This window comes from Macrobrachium nipponense, chromosome 9 (assembly GCF_015104395.2).
Source record: "Macrobrachium nipponense isolate FS-2020 chromosome 9, ASM1510439v2, whole genome shotgun sequence".
Taxonomy (NCBI): Eukaryota; Metazoa; Arthropoda; class Malacostraca; order Decapoda; family Palaemonidae; genus Macrobrachium; species Macrobrachium nipponense.
The window spans coordinates 93,298,717-93,316,350 of NC_061110.1; the positions used below are offsets into that span (position 1 = coordinate 93,298,717).

Genomic DNA, 17,634 nt, shown 5'->3' on the forward strand with positions numbered 1-17,634 from the left:
ATATATATATATATATGATATATCACGAAATGAGGAGATACCAAAATAAACTATTGTACTTTACTTTACTTGGCATTACCTCCGTGACATCAGACATAATACTATTTGACTAGAACTTACAAGAATGCTTCACAGACTCCAGTTGGTTCGTATTTTAGCGTGTACGTCAGTGTGTGTGTGTGTGTGTGTGATGTGACAAAAGGAGAGAGAGAGAGAGATGAATGATGAATAACCAACAAGCTCCAGCCAAGGAACGCTTTGTCTCCGACGCCATTATCGAACAAACGGATGACAGATCCATTTCTCTCGCCTCATATTGAATCCATCACCCGCCTTTTGTTTGCCTCTGTTGTCTTCTCTTCTCCTCCTCTACCAAGTTTCACATACGCTGTTTTAATCGTCATTTTAATTAACCTCCCCGATTCTGCTTAAACACCTCCCTGGCAGACTTTTAAACGAGAGAATACTTGTTCATGTTGTGGGAACTACGTACAATGAATTGCCACAGTGGCGCGCCAGACTGTCGCGCAGAATTGCGATGACGTCATCAAGATGGCGCCCTTTCGCATTTTTTGAAAACTGTATCCAATTATTTAGTATTTTTGATGTAACGTGGTTGGTTTTTCAGTTACTTCAATGTACCTAATGGAAGTTTATCGCAAAGTGTTGGGTCAAAGTCTAAGTAGGTATTTTTTTTTATTAGTATTAATTTGATCTCTTAAAATTCAGCATAGATATTGCATAGCTGAATGGTTTTAAAGGTCGACTGGAAGTCGTTGCTTCGTACTGTCGAATGTTCGAGTCACAGGTACCAAACCATTCGTCACAGATAATTCCCCTACGGTAACATTCCTGTAGTAGCGCGAAATGTATATTCAACGACTTTTGTAGCTTGATATTCGTGTATATATATATATATATACACACACACACACATATATATATATATATATATATATATATATATATATATATATATATATGTGTGTGTGTGTGTGTGTGTGTGTGTGTTGTATATATAATGTGTGTGTGTGTATGTATGTATGTTAGTATATATAAGCGAATACCACAGGAAAATGATAGGCAGAAATCCAAGCGCTTTCGTCTTTACTACGACATTGTCAAGGAAACGTTCCTTGACAATGTCTTAGTAAAGACGAAAGCGCTTGGATTTCTGCCTATCATTTTCCCGTGGTATTTGCTTATTTAATGAAGTCACGTGCATCTACTGTGATTTTTTAAGCATATGTATATATGTATACGTATATAGTATGTGTGTGTATATTTGTGAATACGTAAATAAACAAGTAAAAGTCTACATTCTAAACTGACGTTTGTCAAGGGAGAGAAAAAATAAGCCTTTTACAAGTTCCCCTCATCTGTAAGGAGGAAATATCATTAGAGGGGAGTACAAGATTGTAAACAGATCGTCGTCACTCGAACATTGAAAACAAAAATGTTGGAACTTTTGGGTGAGAGAAAGTTACCTGTCGAAATTGCTTTAATAAGGTCTATCGTGATATTATTCTTCCGGCTGCATAAAAATAGTTCTGTTTCTTAGCAACTTGATTTAGTTCACACATAAAATTTACCCTTGATCATTTTATTGCTGTCTCGTATATACGCTAAGTATTGCTTTATCCTTAAATGCAGTAACGTGATTCAATATTAATCGGTAGCTAGGATGTCAATGTTAGCAAAATAATGAATTATATCGAAGTATTGTGATGAGACCTTCTTAGAGATGTAGCCTTACTATTCTGATCTCATACTATTTTCTTTGGGGTCGAACTATAAAGTTATCATCATTCCTATCTGGGGGAAACAATAAAAAGTAAGTATTCGAATCCTTTGTGTGCTTGTTTCAGGCTTACATTGTTTAGCAGCGAGTTTTTAACCAACGGCTGGTCCCCCCCACCCCTTGGGTTTCTGCTTTTCGTAGAAGCTTCCGCTCCTTGTGGAAATGCGGTTTCCCCCTTTTCCTTTGAAGTAAGGTTTGAAATGGAAAAACAACTGCTATTCTTTTGTAAAGACGCTTCGTAACACTTATTTTGCCAGGAATGTCCAATGTTGCTATTTGGTGTCCAAATATGGTACATCGTGTTTATATTTTCACTCAGTACTTTTCGTTATCATTCGTTTGCTTCAGTGCGGTATTGTATCCTTGTGAGATTTCTAACTTAAAGGTTTCCTCCTCCTCCTCTTCTCTTCTCTCTCTCTCTCTCTCTCTCTCTCTCTCTCTCTCTCTCTCTCTACTTACTTATTGGTGTGAACTCGTTTGTTTATCTTTTCCATTTTTGTAATCCAGAACGTTACGCTTCATTATAATTATATTCGTTTACTGAAACCTTACAACAGCTCGTTTTTTCGATGCCTGGAAATGGTGATTCCAGTCTCTTGACGTAATCAGAGTACGAATGCCCCCCTCCCCCCTCCGAAAAAAAACCATCTTCCTTAATAACGACGAAATATTATTTAACATTGAAAGAGCCTTAGGAGAAATGACTGCCTAAAAAAGAAAGAAAAATAACAATAATGGCCGGTATTATAAATAAAAATTCTTTGTCTTGAATGAAAGAGGAAGGCAGCGGAAATTAGAAAATGAATGAGAGTGAAGGGCTAAGTGAAGGTGATGAATAACGCCCCCCAGTCAGTGACGGATAGTGCCAAAGAATGGCACTCTGGGAGAGGGAGGACTAGGAGGAGGAGGAGGAGGAGGAGGAGGAGGAGGAAGGGGATGAGGAGGAGAATGAATCAGGCAGCATCCCGCAATAACAACAAAGCTGATGACGACACCATTAATCACTGTCGGTCATTATCATACCCCGAGCGCGCGGAGGCGCGCATGCGCGTACATTCACATGCACGAGGCCGGGAGACGCGTATGAGGTTTAGAAATCGCCAAAGCTAAATTCCCTAATAAAAGGCGACAGGTTAGCAATCGATGATAAAGAAGGTTCAGTCATATCCACAAACACCTGATGGATGTCTCGCTTTGTATCGACAGATTAATTAAGTGCAAAATCCACTGTAGAATGCGTGATAGTTCACTCGCATTTAAGAGTCAGATACTAAATGTGCCTTACTACAGATTACTTTACAAGAACTGATATATATATATATATATATATATATATATATATATATATATATATATCATATATCTACCTGAAGAGAGAGACAGCAGTCTCTGAAATATAGTATTTTCTCTCTATATTTTGGCGTTTACAAGGGCTCCTTTTATTATATATATATATATATATATATATATATATATATATATATATATATATATATATATATATATATGTGTGTGTGTGTGTGTGTGTGTGTGTGTGTTATATATACATATATATATATATATATATCTATATATATATATATATATATATATATATCATATATATATATATATATATTATATATATATATATATATAATATATATATATATATATATATATATATATATATATATATACATATATTGCGCGTGCGTGTTCATGTATGTATATGTACTATGTATCTTTGTATTCCTTATGTGAGGCATTATCCACGTCAGTTTTATTTATTTAAAGTCAGTGAGATTACCTATCCCTTTTTCATTTTCAATTTCATCCTCTTACCAGCTGCATCATCGTCTATTTTTCCAGTATTATTCCTTTCCAGTCGTAGCAAAGTGACTGTGGGGAGTTGCTGTTGTGTCCCTTGTTATTTTTGCTTAGGTTCATTATTGTTGCTCGGAGACCGAGGGGGTTGTGGGGGAGGGGGGGAGACGAGACCCTCACTTAACGACAGGCTGGATTAATTACTCCCAGAGAGCGCATCAAGAAGTCCGCTCGCAGCGATTTTTATTTTATTTTTTTTTTTAGACATCAATTAATCGTCCTGGATGATCTATAACCCTCGAGAGAAAATGGAATACCTCTCGGGAGGCGAAATAACCAAGAGTAATAAATTGTTGCCTGCGTCGACGTCTCGTGGGAGTGTGGCGAAACAAAAGACAAGCTGGAGGGAGAAAAAGGCGTAAGGGATGCCAAGAGTGGATGATGATGAGTGATAGCATTGTTGTCCTTGCTGTGACCTTATCGTCGTAGCTCTGTTGACCTTTTCACTATCATCACCATCATCTTCACCTCTAACAGAAATACAGAGGACCTCTGTATTTCTGTTAGAGGGCGTTCCTCGCTAGACGAGTGGTTTTCGTCCTCGGCTGCCAATCCGGTGGTCCGAAGTTCGATTCTCCGCTCGGCCAACGCGGAATCAGAGAAATTTATTTCTGGTGATAGAAATTCATTTCTCGATATAGTGTGGTTCGGATCCCACAATAAGCTGTAGGTTCCGTTGCTAGATAACCAATTGGTTCCTAGCCACGTAAAAATATCTAATCCTTCGGGCCAGCCCTAGGAGAGCTGTTTATCAGCTCAGTGGTCTGGTAACACTAAGATATACTTAACTCTTTCTGTTAGAGGGCTACGTTAAGCTATTTGGTTTCTCTGGCTGTCATGAGAAGTCCAACTGTATATGCTGATAGACATTTGTTGGAAAACAGAACCTCCAATCATTCATAACATAAAAACTACTAAATTTCATCCCATTTCCGTTTTCAGTCTCTCCCAGGCCTTCTTAGCCCATTATACCCTCAATACTATTATTCGTATCTGAATAAGAATAAGCTAATCTAAATCACACGCTAGAACGCCAATTGATCCTCAAGTTACTGCTGTTTATTCAATTTTCTTTCTGCTCTTATAAGTTTTCCTGAAGAAGAAACGATTTCCTATAGGTTAGATCTCCCGTCCCTTATGGTGGTATTGTCACAAAACATGATTAAATCTACTGTTAATGGAATAAGGGAGCGGTGGTCAAAGAAACTATACGTTTCTTTTTTCTTTTTTTTCTTCTTGGCAAGAAAGTGTACACAGATAGGAGAGTGTAGGTGGGTCCTAGACAAGTGTATTATGTTACTTTCGTGATTATTTAATAATAGATTTCTGAAATATGACATTTGGCTTAAATTCTATTTTTCAGTTCCAATTCGAACGAATAACTTCAGTCAGGTATGTCGATACGCAATACTAAAAAAAAAAAAAAAAAAGTGTGCAAAAGCGTGAAAACAAGCACGATGATTAGCGGTGTTTGTGTGCAAGCACCGGCGTCTTCTCTTAGCTTATTGATTGGAGCTTATAGCTTCTTTCACAAGTATCTTTCGCGACTAATGAACTCGACTAATGTGACATCGAGTCTTGTGTATGTCCAGCGAGTGTCGTGAATAGGACAGGTGTTTTCGCGATAATCAGACCCTAACGAGATGCCGCCTTGTGTATTCACACACTTCCTATTCAACGCCTCTGAGGCGAAAATACGGCTTCAGGAAATTTTAGTGATGGTTGAGAAATTCATCAACGGGTTTCTTAATATCGAGATTGCGCGTCCAATATTAGCTAATTTAATCCCTACGTAAAAGGTTTGCCAGCTAATCAACAACTAAAGACACTTATGCACGCACTCATTTACCTCAATATATCGTAATTATACCCTTGTATGTTTTGAATATTAGGGACCTTTTATTCTGTAATATGTCTGACATCTCATAGCCGTCGCTTTCTTCCTCAAATTTCCGAACAGGACACATTTTTCGCTCACCTGTTGTCCTTCATGCTCTCAACGGGACCGGACCGCCTAAAAAATTAATACCTTGACCTGTTTTCTAGCCTGCAATAAACTATTCATTATACCTTTCTTTCAACAGGTTCGGTAACTAATATTCAGGATAATGCTTTACGCATCACGTGTATGGTTGTCTAAGCTGGTCATTCTTTTAGAATAAGGTCTGGGCCTTTTTATACGCAAATGGTATTACGCAGGAATCATGATCAATAAAGCAATAGACAGCGTTCCCGGAAGCGACGACGTAAAGATCACCAGGCTTGTCTATCGATCCTTCTATCTATCTAGTTTTCTATCCGCTTTTATATCTATTAGCGTAGATCGAGTGACAGATAGTCTCTGTAATTGCTCTCACTGGGTAATGGATCTGGAGTCCCTAGTTAACTGGGATTTATTATTTTTCAAAAGGCTAATTTCCCCTAATGAGGCTTCTATCAGAATCGCGGCAATGATTAGATTTACTAGTTATGTAAGAAAGTATTATTTTTATATTGTGACTGATCCAGGGGTATTCCTTCTGACAACGAGGAAAGGTATGTATTATGGATTAACAAAACCTCTCTCTCTCTCTCTCTCTCTCTCTCTCTCTCTCTCTCTCCTTGATCATAGAAATGAAAATAAGAAAACTAATAAATTTGATGTGTATTCTGTGCGCGTAAGCTCTACTGGTATAAAAAGCATTTTTGGTCAGGATTGCATTAGACCTAGGATTTATGTAGTTCTACATGCATTTCATGTGTTTCTGGCCTGTTTGTGTGAGAGAGAGAGAGAGAGAGCGAGAGAATGTATGCCTGTAACGCCAGACACTAGACATATTCAAACGCCTAATGAAGACGAAAGCCAAACTTTGAAAAATGATCGTCCAAGTTCAATTTCTTCCCTAAAAAAAAAAAAAAACAAAAAAAAAAAAAAAAAAGGTGAAACCAAGCAATAATTTAACATCCAGAACCCCCTTAGTACTCTGAAGGAAAAACATGAAGAACTGCTGAAGCTCTCTGAACTGCCACGTACCTCCTTGAGAGTTTATGCAGCTCAGGTATCCCGTTGAAGCTGCAGTCGGTCAGGTGGGCGAACGAGAGGCCTTCCACGGCCTCGGCGACGCCGCTGTGGTTCCGCCTGATCTCGTAGGTGAAGTTGAATCCTTGGCGGTGCCGGTATGCTTCTGCGGAACGAGGTCATTGTATCAGCTCTAATAATTTTGGTTTAAGACAGTGGTTCTTAACCTTTTTATTACTAGGCACCCCCCCCCCTATAAGACTTGGTCCTTTCTATCACGCACCCCCCCCCCCCCCCCCGGCCCACGGGCCGCATATTCCCGAAGTGCACTCAACGTTCGGCCAGACTCGGCCAGACTCCGCCCCTATATCCACTGTGGGCGGAGATATCTCACTTTCCTTACAGACGACGCATTCCGCATTTCGCTCCGCAATACTGCCCACTTCATTCTTCTCCCAGTCATTAGCTTATTTCTTTATGTGTTTATTATTCCTTTGTTATGTAAACATGAAATCGTATGAATCTGGTGGTGGTTGGCTGTCCTGCGCAGTCAAAGCTCAGCATCTGCACAAACAAACGCAGTGTTCTTCACAATTTAAGCTGATATATTTAAACAAGGAATATAACATTTTCTTGGCTGTTTTGCTTCCACTTAGATTCAATAAACTTTCGCTGCTGAGAACCACTTTACTCGCTATTACATAAGAAACTTCTTGCTTTATAGGCTTCTTTTGCAGACGACGCATTAGGCTTCTACATGTTGCCATCTGTTGCCGTTTTTACGTACTGCTCACTCGCTATGACGTTCATTCTTCTCCCAGATGTTCGCTAATTTTGTTAACTTTATTTTTATGTTATGCCAACATGAAATTTTCGTTATATCCAATTTATGATTAGCACGTATACATATTTTGCTATATAAATCAATATTATTCACAGATTCATCGTAATATCATGCTAGCCAAAGTTCGTTTAGAGAAAATGCATGTTTTTACATTAGAACCTGAATGGTTGTCATGCTCATGACAGTTACACGAATTGATCATAATAATGTGGTGTGTTGTTTCATATACGAATAATATTTGTATTTATATAACTTTTATTGCTTGATTATAATTTTTCTGTGGAAATTATCTAAAATTGTCTAAAATAATCAGAAAGGAGGTGGCGATGCAAAGGCACACTCCTCCGAGTCCTACTAACATCATCATCAAGCCAAAATAAAAGCAGAGATGGGGAGGGACAGGGAATTCCAATTTTCAAGTTTCTTTCAACCCTACCACAAAGATCTTGCACGTGGTGACTGTGTTGGTTCTGGTTCCAAGTAGCATGGCAACAATGAGATCCTCGATTTTGTGGATGAAGGATTCGATAACATTATCCTGGAAGACACGACAGACACGCTGGCAATAAGAACAAATACTAAAGCCGAAGAGGAGGCGATGAAATTGAAGGACACTTATTTTAAGAGAAATTACGTGAGCTTCGTCTATAAGAGTAAATACGCACCAAAGAGATTCCTTTACCATAAGAGACTGCAGTGCATACATGCAGGCAAGCGACACAAGAACTTTTACTGGGTACTACGCATTTATACCTTTTTTTTTCATAAATATTTAGCTTTTGAGTAATGTCTACACTGAATATGTATTGGAAGTACTGGAAAATCAGATAAAAAATACTGCTGAACATGAGATGAAGTGTGCATAATTTATGATGTGGCCTTATGCCGAAGAAAAAACAAAAAACAAGGTCACCATCCCCCAGAACATGTTACCAGAATTGATGAATTTCGATTTATTGTAGTGAGTGACACTGAAAAGGATATATATTATAATGTAGATCTCGCCATTGGCATGTGTGATTGTATGATTGGCAATACTGGCAGTGTCTGGAAGCACCAAATTGCTTGTGGTGAGACTGCTGTAATGAATCTACCTCAGGTGCTGGATAATACATAAAAAATTCGACACTGGTCAGCAAGAGTGGCTAAGAAGGGAACAGAAAAATTGCTACCAGTAGAATTTTTTTCAGATGAAATTATAATATTCCATGACGTGCATGATGGTTCTAGTAGCATATTTGCGCTGTTCCTTTCATAAAGGTGGAAGCTGTGTCAATATCTCTAGAAAATGAGGTGGCCAGTGAGGCTATTGATCCACTTGATAGCTCGGTTAAAAATGAACCACCGCCTAATGACCATTTTGCAGCAGCAGCAGAAGTTTTTTCTGACACACTGCATACACTGGGAGACAAAACAGTTAAGTATATCTTAGTTTTACCAGACCACTGAGCTGAATAACAGCTCTCCTAGGGCTGGCCCGAAGGATTAGATATTTTTACGTGGCTAGGAACCAATTGGTCACCTAGCAATGGAACCTACAGTTTATTGTGGGATCCGAACCCCATTATATCAAGAAATGGATTTCTATCACCAGAAATAAATTCCTCTGATTCCCAATTGCAGAGAATCGAACTTCGGACCACCGGATTGGTAGCCGAACGCGAAAACCGCACGTCCAACGAGGAGCTACTGGGAGGCAAAACTTCTTGCAATAGTGTAAGCTTTTTCATGAAGAAATGAAAGGTATTAAAGTCGACCAACAATCTAAATAGCTCCTTACGTTCTTATGGAGCATCATTTAAATTGTCTGGAGCTGGCAGGTGTAAAATACCTTGTCAACCAACATCAGTTGCTAGACGCCCAGTTGGCATGCCAAGAGGAGTTGCCTCAATTGGAAAGGGCAGAAAAGGAAAGTCTGATTTGCTCGATTTGCTCGTAAAAGCAGCTAAACGTAAGAGAAACTTGGCACTCAGTGTTGTGCTGAACCAGCAAAATGCCAAAAGCCATCAACATTAGTGAAGTGTTAAGCCTTGTGTCCTATCTTTGCTAGTGTATCTTCATAGTTCATATTTCTGAGCTGTGGTACCCATCTTGTAACTGCTCTTTGTACTTTCTTTAGTTCTATATTTATGCTTCTTTTTGAATGAGATCTCCATACCACTGTTGCCTACTCCAGAGTTGGTCTTCTGAAAGATAGTATCATTCCTTTCACCATTTCTTCATCCACTGTGAAAAGTACCTTTATATTTGCTAGAACTTCGTTTGCACTTCTCACTATCATTCTGTGATCTTCAGATTATATTTTCTATTTACTGTGACTCGTGTATGTGTCACTTACTAGCATCCATGTGCGTAGCAAGCTGCTTATATAATTATTATCTACAGACATTTATTGTAATAATGTTGAAAGTGGGTTCATTTTTCTTACATTATATTTTTTTTGTCTAGTATGTATGTATTCTGGCACTTAAGAGCCCTCCCACTTGTCCTTTTACTATAAGTCTGCAGCAAGTAAGACAACTGATCTCGCAGCTTAATATTATCATTAGTATTATTTAGCAATAGAGGTGATGTAAGATATTTTCACAGTATAGACATTTATTTGTTTAAACTCCATCATGTCCATGTTTGATGTACATAAAAAGTTCGTTCATTTATGCAACATTGTACTGCAGTGTAGATGACAGAAAGTGATGAGCAGGTTGTAACAACAGGTAAAGCATGTATGGACTAGAAAGTTATAACAGACTGACAACAAGGAAGAACTCCAAGTTAAGCAAGGTTGCCACCCTTTAGAAGTGAATATATCTGAAAGCAAAAATGAAGGAACACAAACTAAGTATTGAACTTAGGTCATTGTATCATGAAGTGAAAAGAATTTTTCTGAAGCGTACTATCTAAAAAAGGAAGGTTGAGCCTGTACATTTTTGACATGTGCAACTAGAATAATACTACAGAAGTGTATGCAAGGGTAAAAATTGAGAAAAATAAAAAAATTTCTTTTCATATATGACTTTAATAATTTCACCAACATTCCTTTACCCAATTAATCAATGCCTCACACATTTATTTTCCACATTGGCACCGCCTGCCCTCTTCAGTGCACTTGATAGTAGTATGATGTCTCAAGCCATACAAAGAGGTGGCTTTTCAAAACATTAATAACAAAAATAGGATTGCTTTCTCTTACATTCACCATTATCTTTCTTTAAGCAATTCTTTGGCAAAAAAGAGCATACAATACATTGGGGCTTGTAACATTTGTCAAGATACTGTGCTGGAAAATGCCTTTCAGTTAACCTACATTGAGTTTTGCTCCCTTTATAGCCTAACCCTGCGTCAATCATTTTTCCATGATTTTTTGCGATCCAGCATATTAGTGGATAAGTGGGATTTTCAGTCTGCAAATGCAGCATTAACTATTATGTGCCAAATGGATTGGTACCATCTTTTGCTCTTTCTTTTGTAAGGATTTGTTGAGCAAACTTGATGAAACTTTCAACTCCCATGCCCCCTCCCCCCATATACATACTATATTCTACATGAACACAGGGCTGGTCAATTCCTATTTCCCTTTTTTGACTGAATTTTCAATTTGTATGCCCTCACAAAAGAAAAGCAAAAAATAATTCCTAAGGTTAGGCTACACCCAGAGTAAAGAGGAAAATTAAAAGGGCAGTCAGCTGACTGATGAAAACAAGACAACATAAAGTATTTATGACAATAGTAAATTAAATATTGTGGTTTATTACTAAATGTGGTTTACTCTATTGAAAAACTTAAGTTTATTTACAAATTCCTCTCGTATATAGTAAAAGAAAAAAAGTTACCCCACACGTCAGCTGACGAATGTAAACAAAACTTCGGGTTTAGGAAACGAAGCTCCTTTCCTCTTGAATGTGCAAGTCATTTGACTATTATTCATATTGATTAAGTAAATATATATAATAATATCTGGAAACACCATCAACTGCCACATTTTGAGCTTCATTTACGATGAAATGCGATATATTTGTGTAATTGTCATGGCAACCATTCACAGCCTAATGTAAACAAACTTTCACTTTCGCTAAACAAACTTTGGCTAGCATCATATTAAAATAAATTTATGAATAGATCAATTTACATAATAAAATATGCATATTGCTATCGTAAAATATGGATATATATCACAATTTCATGTTTACATAACATAAAAATAATAAAAACATAACAAAATAAGCTAATGACTGGGTGAACAATGGAGAGGGCAGTATGGGGGAGCGAAATGCGTTGTCTGCTAGGAGTGAAATATCTCCGCCCACAGTGAGCATAGGGGCGGAGTCTGGCCGAACGTTGAGTGCACTTCGGGAATATGCCCCCCGGCCCCCCTTGCATCTATGAGTAAAATTCCCTCCTAGATTTAAAGGGGAAAAAAGGAGAAAGGAAAGGGGTTTCGAGGATAGATAGGAGGGAAGTCAATAATTACAAAACATGTGTGTGTGTGTGTTTATGTGTGTGTGGAGAGAGAGAGACTAAACTGGGTTTGTGTCACCCAGTCAGTTAACCCAGTGACAATCCCCTCCCCACTCCTCCAAATGTTGCCCCCCAACCCCCCCTGTATCAGACAGAAATCCTTAGTAATATTTTTAAAACAATAATACTAGGGAATCATAGTTGAACAAATCGCTGAATGAAATGACTATACAAAATTAAAATGACGCCCTTAATAAATTACAATAACCACACAAACACCTTAGTGTCTGCAATTGCAAAGTTTCTTTAGCATCATCATGATTACGAGTATAAATTTAGGTGGCTCCGTTTTTTTGGCCTTCATAATTCCATTTTTTTTGGTGAAATTTCCGATCTTTATCATCTTAATTTACACAAGACATTATCTAAGCCTCATTTAGCAGTAGCCAATGAATAGAATATTCACACACATTGACGTATGCCAGCAAACACTTAGAAACTTTACGGGCTGCTCTATGAGCAAGAGCCCGAGCTGGCAAAAGGCCAGCTCAGTCAAAAGCAACACTTAGAAACAGGAACGAAATGGTGCGCTGACATTTCATCCTTATATTCACGTCCTCCATTTTTTATGGATTTTTATCTTTCTTGTTATCAAAACAAGTCAGAGAGAGAGAGAGAGAGAGAGTACCTTGCCATTCTGAAGAGGAATATATATCTAGTATCTATATATATAGATATATATATTCTATATATAATATCTTTTCTTTGAGATTTTAACTCTAAATATCCCAATTCAACACCTTAATCAAGAAGCAGTAGCATTTGCATAACTGTACTATCTTTAGGTATTATGTGGTGAGGCCATGAATACCCGGATGTATGGCATAGCAAAGGGCAGCATCACAAGACCTATTTTTCAATGATTCAATTCCAGTCCAAATTTAGACGCGTTCAAGTCTGGCTTTGTTGTCAATGGATTTCATTTCCACATATATTACGTTTCCATAGCTGTCTGACTTCACTTTACACTTTCATAAAGAGATGAGCCAACCGTTTGCAGAGAGTCTTGTCTTTTCAAGAGAGGTTCATCTTTCCATAAAAAAAAATAATGAAATAATAAACCGTAAGAGTAGTTTCGCGCTTCTGCGAACGCCTTTGTGATGCTTTTCATTTTCATATATTTCTAGCATTTGCAAGTTTCTATTCTGGGCGATCTCGCTCTGGCATGTTATATAAATCTCTGCCGTTACGTACCTTGCCAGTCGTTTGGAGATGTCTGTATAGAAGGAGTAGATCTGATATATCTTGTATTTAATATCCTTTCCTGGTAGTACTACTTCGTATGTTTGTATGTATTGTAATATCTATAATATACATTATATATTCTTTAAAAGATATATTAAGTATAATGTATGTATGTATGTAATATATATATGTATATATTATAATATTATATATATATAATATATAGATATATATATATATATATCTATGTATGTAGGTATATATATAGTATATATATAATATATATGTATATATATATATATATGTATAGTATATATACTTAATATATATATATAGATATTATATATATATATTCTATTATTATATATATATATAATATATATATGTGTGTGTATGGTGTGTGTGTGTGTGTGTTGGGACAAATTAACCCCTATTTTACTCTCTTTATCTGTTGTTTCTTCGGCTTCATATATATATATATATATATATATATATATATATATATATATATATATATATATACAAATTCAAATAAAAAATATTAGTAAAAAACAAGAAAACTTAGGTGACCGCAACTAGATATTCCCCTGCCAAGCCAATCACGACTGTGACTTTCAATATAAATGAAAAAGTAAGCGAAAACATTGCACCATGTAAATGGCCCTTCTTAAGTAACTGAATGAACGTTTCAGTCACCTGGCGTCACGCCTACCAAGTTTACAGACGCTTCATTGATATAGAGAACGAAACAGCTAAAGCTGATTAAATTTTCAGGAATTATAAAGAGGTTTTTATCTTTCGGTAAAAACTGAAGCTTCATTCACACAGTGAGAGAAAAACAGCTAAAACTAATTGAATTTGCAGGAATGATAAAGAAGACGATTTCGTTCGATAAAAACTAACCATGTCCAAAGGCACTTGTATGAAAGTCCAGATGCGTGAAATACCCTCGCGAGCCCTCGGCAACCTTCGAAGTGGGTATCGTGATGTTGATGTAGAGGGCTTCCAACGGTCCGAAGGACCATCGCTTATTTTCGTGTGGTTCCAGGTCCCAGCAGAATTCGGACGACAGTTTGGAACTGGCCCCGAAAAGCTTCATGTACTCGTAGTAGATCATAGTACATACAGATACCTGCAAATGCCAGAGATGATAATGAATACTAATTCATTAAAGGGGAATTAGCAGTTGAAGCAGCAAAACAGGGCATAAGGTTTTTTTTTTATACAGAGGTCAGTGACCAAAATGTAGCTAATTTAACCAACAGTTGGGTGATGTTAAAACGTTTCCTTTAATGTAAAGTTAAGTAATCTGATACTAAAGTAATACAGAAACAGTTCTTCGGCTTTGCACTATTGGAATATATATATATATATATATATATATATATATATATGTATATATATATATATATATATATATATATATATATATATATATGAACGTGTGTATATACTTCCATATGTGTATATTATATATATATATATATATATATATATATATATATATATATATATGTGTGTGTGTGTGTGTGTGTGTGTGTGTGTGTTTTACACATACATATACGTATATATAATATACATATCTGTTTATACATATGTATATATTACCATACAGTAAACAGTGAGTAATATGCTTTGCATCACAATATCTTGTATGAATGATAATAACTGTAAAATCATTAGAAAGACAGTTGCATTTGCTGTTGCATGAAGCAGACAAAATTTATCCATATATTATTCTTGTAATGTTTTGTTTATTAATAATTTTTTATGGTAAGAAAATTTGTCGTTTTGGTCCGACTCCATTTCAATCGTTTATATTTCTCAGGGAATTTCTGAAAACTATGTTAAGACAATCAAAGGCACATTATCTCTGAGAACGTTCTCAATAACCATAGAAGTTATTGGTTAATGACTTTTCATTACTAGCGCTTCGTGTCTGTCTTTGCTGCAATTTTTTCTAAGGTATATTGATGTTAAAAAAAACTGATTCCAATATTTTCTATTGAAAAACAGCATTTTCGGTGTTATGGTACGTACGAAAGAAAAATAAAAACTGATCCATTTGTTTTTAGTCACCGACAAGTCTCATCAAGAGTAAAAAAAAATAATAATAATAAAAATAAAAATTAGAATTTTCTGTCTGAAAACTGTGAAGCAAGATTATCAGTATCCCATTTACTACAATTTAAAAAATGGCGAAGAGTTATGCTTTGTACCAGAAAGGAAATTTAGTTTCATATAAAAACAATATCTTACACTGGACTTTCCTGAGAAATTATTAATGCTTTGTACCAGAAAGGAAATTTAGTTTCATATAAAAACAATATCCTACACTGGACTTTCCTGATAAATTATTAATAAAAGTAGTGCTAGAATTGCACAGAACTAAATTGCATCTGCCACGATCTTCGTGAGTAATACAGTGTAACATCTTTCTGACTAGAGTTACGAATTTCGCTTCTTCAATGGAAAGTGGCATCCTTTAGGTTAGTGCCATGAAGATTGTGACCCCTCAACCTATTTACGCGAATTACCTCGGTAAGAAATTTCGTAAAAGTATTCATCAAAAATACATTGCAAGAATGATATAGATAAAGGTAAATTTCGTCTGCACCATGAAAAAGCAAAGGCAACTGTGTTTGCTAATGGTTTACATGCCATTATACCATTTGTACTAGCTATTATGGTGTAAAGTATCTTTCTCACATTTTACCGGACGGTCATATATATATATATATATATATATATATATATATATATATATATATATATATATATATATATATATATATATCAAAGCTAAGACTCCCAACTTACTAACGCTTACTAATGCAAATTTCTAATTGGATAAACAGTACAAAACAAAGCCTACCAACTCACCGACGCATTCCTCAGGTAGAACTCGTGCAGGTGTAGGGTCAGGGAGTAGTTCTGAGGGAAGAAGGCGAGGCACTCGAAGGGCAGCGAGGGCAGGGACGAGGGGAAACTCTCTGGGCAGATGAACCCAACACTAGGTAGCTCCCCTTCGTCAACATTCAGGGTGGAATTGCAGGGAACGCAACTGCCTGTCGACGAAGTCTTTCGTGCCTGTGCCCATGAATTTTCCGGTATGATCCACGTTGCCAATAATGCCCAAAAGAAGGGCAGGGGTGCCCTACCCACAGTTGGTAAGATAAAGTTGAATTTTATCATTACTTCGACATTATTTCCTTTTCGTGGTTTCAAGTATTCTCTCCAGGAAATCTCTGGATATCGTCGGCGCGTCTTAGCGAACTCTCTCTCAATAAAAAAAAGTCAGTCCTGGGATACGACGACGCGATAGCGCGCATAGGCAGCCTCTCCCACTGGAACTCCCAACGACACCTCCGCTCGCAACGCTAGCTGGATCGACACTAAACTACGAAATTCACCGAGCCGCAAAGGGATCTAGGTTCCGGTAAGGATTAGGAGGGGAGAGGTGGGGGGGGCCCGGCCGAGATGAGAACAGATAATATTCGCTTGGAGATGCTGCAGAATACCTAAACAAAATCCTAAGTAGTTTTTGAATTACTTTTCATTAGAATGTTTGTGTCAGAACGAACAAAATATTAAATAGGCCCGATTTTACCTCGTGTTTAGAGTGTGTTGTAAAAGGAATGAAGTGAACTCTTGCTTAGATTTTCATTATATTCATTAAATACATTTTTATCTGTATGACATCAGATCAGAGTAATCCTCTTAAATAAAATTACGAAAGAATTCTGCATATATTTCATATAATAATTTATTTCTTTCATTTTTCATTTTATGCCAAACACTTATGATGATCATTTACATGAAAACCTAATTTTTTTAAAACCACAAATTACCTTTGGATTATGATGTATTTAAAACTCACTTTAATTAAATTTAGTAAACCTCTTTGTTTTGATTAAGAACGAAATACAGGGTTTTATGGTTTAGCAAAGTAAATTTGCAAGTGAATCTTTTTTTCAATAACGTGAGGTATTTTGATTACTGATTTACGTAATATTCAGATGGAAAAAAAAGGCGCCTTAGTGGCGTGATCGGTATTGTCTTGGCCTGCTACCTCGGTGGCCGCGAGTTCGATTCTCGGGCATTCCACTGAGGTGTGAGAGATGTGTTCGGAAGACATGTAAAGTCATTCGTCCAGTTGCTGAATAACCACTGGGTCCATGCAATGTAAAAAACACCATACAAACAAAACAAACAAAACACCTACAAATACATGGAGTGCGAAAAACTTGGGGCTATGGAATTATTCTGCACAAGGGGTTCATCCTTTGATAAAGAAGTTGTAGTGTGAATTTAGCAGTGATATTTACCTCACTCTTTTCGGGGGGAGGGGGGGGGGAGGTCAGCGGAAGGGAGGAGCATAACCTTTAGGGGGAAATGGATTAATGTTGACAAAAAGAGGCAGAC

General features: G+C 36.8%; 1 protein-coding gene across 1 annotated transcript in view; it reads right to left on the reverse strand.

Annotated features, from left to right (window-relative positions):
- The window catches only part of LOC135218144 (uncharacterized), a 49,855-nt gene extending 33,267 nt beyond the window's left edge, over positions 1 to 16,588 (reverse strand). Inside the window, exons 1-3 of the mRNA XM_064254292.1 lie at positions 16,093 to 16,588; positions 14,113 to 14,341; positions 6,681 to 6,831 (exon numbers count right to left, since the gene is read on the reverse strand). Of these exons, the coding sequence (XP_064110362.1) occupies positions 6,681 to 6,831; positions 14,113 to 14,341; positions 16,093 to 16,404 (692 nt within the window). The 5' untranslated portion in view covers positions 16,405 to 16,588. The remainder of the gene's footprint in view (positions 1 to 6,680; positions 6,832 to 14,112; positions 14,342 to 16,092) is intronic.
- Between the last annotated feature and the right edge of the window lie 1,046 nt (positions 16,589 to 17,634).